General features: G+C 43.5%; 1 protein-coding gene across 1 annotated transcript in view; it reads left to right on the forward strand.

The window, feature by feature from the left end:
- Positions 1-320: 320 nt before the first annotated feature.
- The window catches only part of LOC126993178 (piggyBac transposable element-derived protein 3-like), a 2,209-nt gene continuing 1,038 nt past the window's right edge, over positions 321-1,491 (forward strand). Inside the window, exons 1-2 of the mRNA XM_050852040.1 lie at positions 321-962; positions 1,110-1,491. The exon at positions 1,110-1,491 is cut by the window's right edge and continues 724 nt beyond it. Of these exons, the coding sequence (XP_050707997.1) occupies positions 758-962; positions 1,110-1,491 (587 nt within the window). The 5' untranslated portion in view covers positions 321-757. The remainder of the gene's footprint in view (positions 963-1,109) is intronic.

Here is a 1,491-nt window from a genome sequence, read left to right on the forward strand (position 1 = left end):
ACAAAAATAGATAGCGAGTATTTACGACTAGCCCTTAACGGTCTTAGTAGCCCATGTGGGATGCTTAAAAAAGGTGTTTTAGTGCACGTCATTGTGAGCTTGGTAATGTTGTGTGAAATATACAAGCTGGCAACTCGTGGAGTGCCATCTTTCCTCTTATTAAGCAGGCCAATCAGAAAGCTGACACCGCCACCCAGCCCGAGTTGCGTTTCTTCAAACATTCATCAGTCGTCTTCTGGTCGTGAACGTGTCAAGACACGCGTGCACCTGCTCACACACTCTGCCTTCACTCACCCTGTGCAGTCATGGTAAGTACACAGTGATGTGATATGAATTAGCTGAATAATTTGCCTTCTTGTTGAAGTCAATTTTATGATGTTGTTATATAAGTGAAGTGCCGAAATTACTTACAAAAAAAGTGACAGTCCCGTTCGGGATGAAAGGGTGACTTTCTACGGATGACCCTCATCCCATGTGGGCTCTATCGGTCGACTTTCAACGGAGGATGTTCATCCCATATGGGCTTTCTCTGTCGACTTTCGACGAAGGATGCTGCTCCCATTATGACCTCTTGTTATATGAAATAACAGCTATTGCATTGTTGTTTTAGGGAAATGTTGCAAATAAATATTGTTCCTATCCAACTTTGATTTTATTTGTGCAGATATAGTGCTGTCATGTACCTACTGGTAACTTTTTCCAAAGATTACAAATAATTTATTAATTTTAAAAATTTTCTTTGCAGTTTTCGAAGGCAATGTTTTATGGGAGACGGAATGCTGCCTTGGAGAACCAGGACATGGAGCAAGCTGACTGGATAGCTCCATTAGAGCCTGAAGGCAGTGACATCGAGGTTGATGACCCCGAAGACTGTGACATCAGGGACCCTACCTTCACTCCTGACGACGACCTAGACCAGGATGAAGCATATGAAGAACCTTCAACTTCTAGAGGTAGACAAGGTTAGTATGGGACATGATTGGGTACACACACACACACACACACACACACACACACACACACACACACACACACATACACACACACACTTCCCGTACATACTCCTTATTTATTTGCTGTTTACTAATGTTACTTTATTCTTATTCCAGGTCACAAGGTCAGTAGGGTTATCCCTCAAGCTATGCCGGAGGAAGAGGAGGAAGTGCAATCTTCTAGTAAGAAGTCCAAGAATCGACACTGGAAGAAGGAAGACATTCAATATGAGCCTCTGCCTGACTTCATTCATCCTCGTCCCGACTTTCTGAGACAGCCGTATGAGTACTTCTCTCTTTTCTTCACTTCCGAAGTGAGAGAACACATTACATACCAGAGTAACCTGTACTCCAAGCAGCAGGATGTGGCCAGTAACTTCAACATGAGTGAAGAGGAACTTTTGGTTTTCCTGGGCATCATAATGTACATGGGGCTGGTTCCTTTGCCCAGTATTGTGGACTATTGGGCTGTCCAGACAAGAGTTCCTCAAGTTGCTGA

This window comes from Eriocheir sinensis, unplaced genomic scaffold (assembly GCF_024679095.1).
Source record: "Eriocheir sinensis breed Jianghai 21 unplaced genomic scaffold, ASM2467909v1 Scaffold576, whole genome shotgun sequence".
Classification (NCBI taxonomy): Eukaryota; Metazoa; Arthropoda; class Malacostraca; order Decapoda; family Varunidae; genus Eriocheir; species Eriocheir sinensis.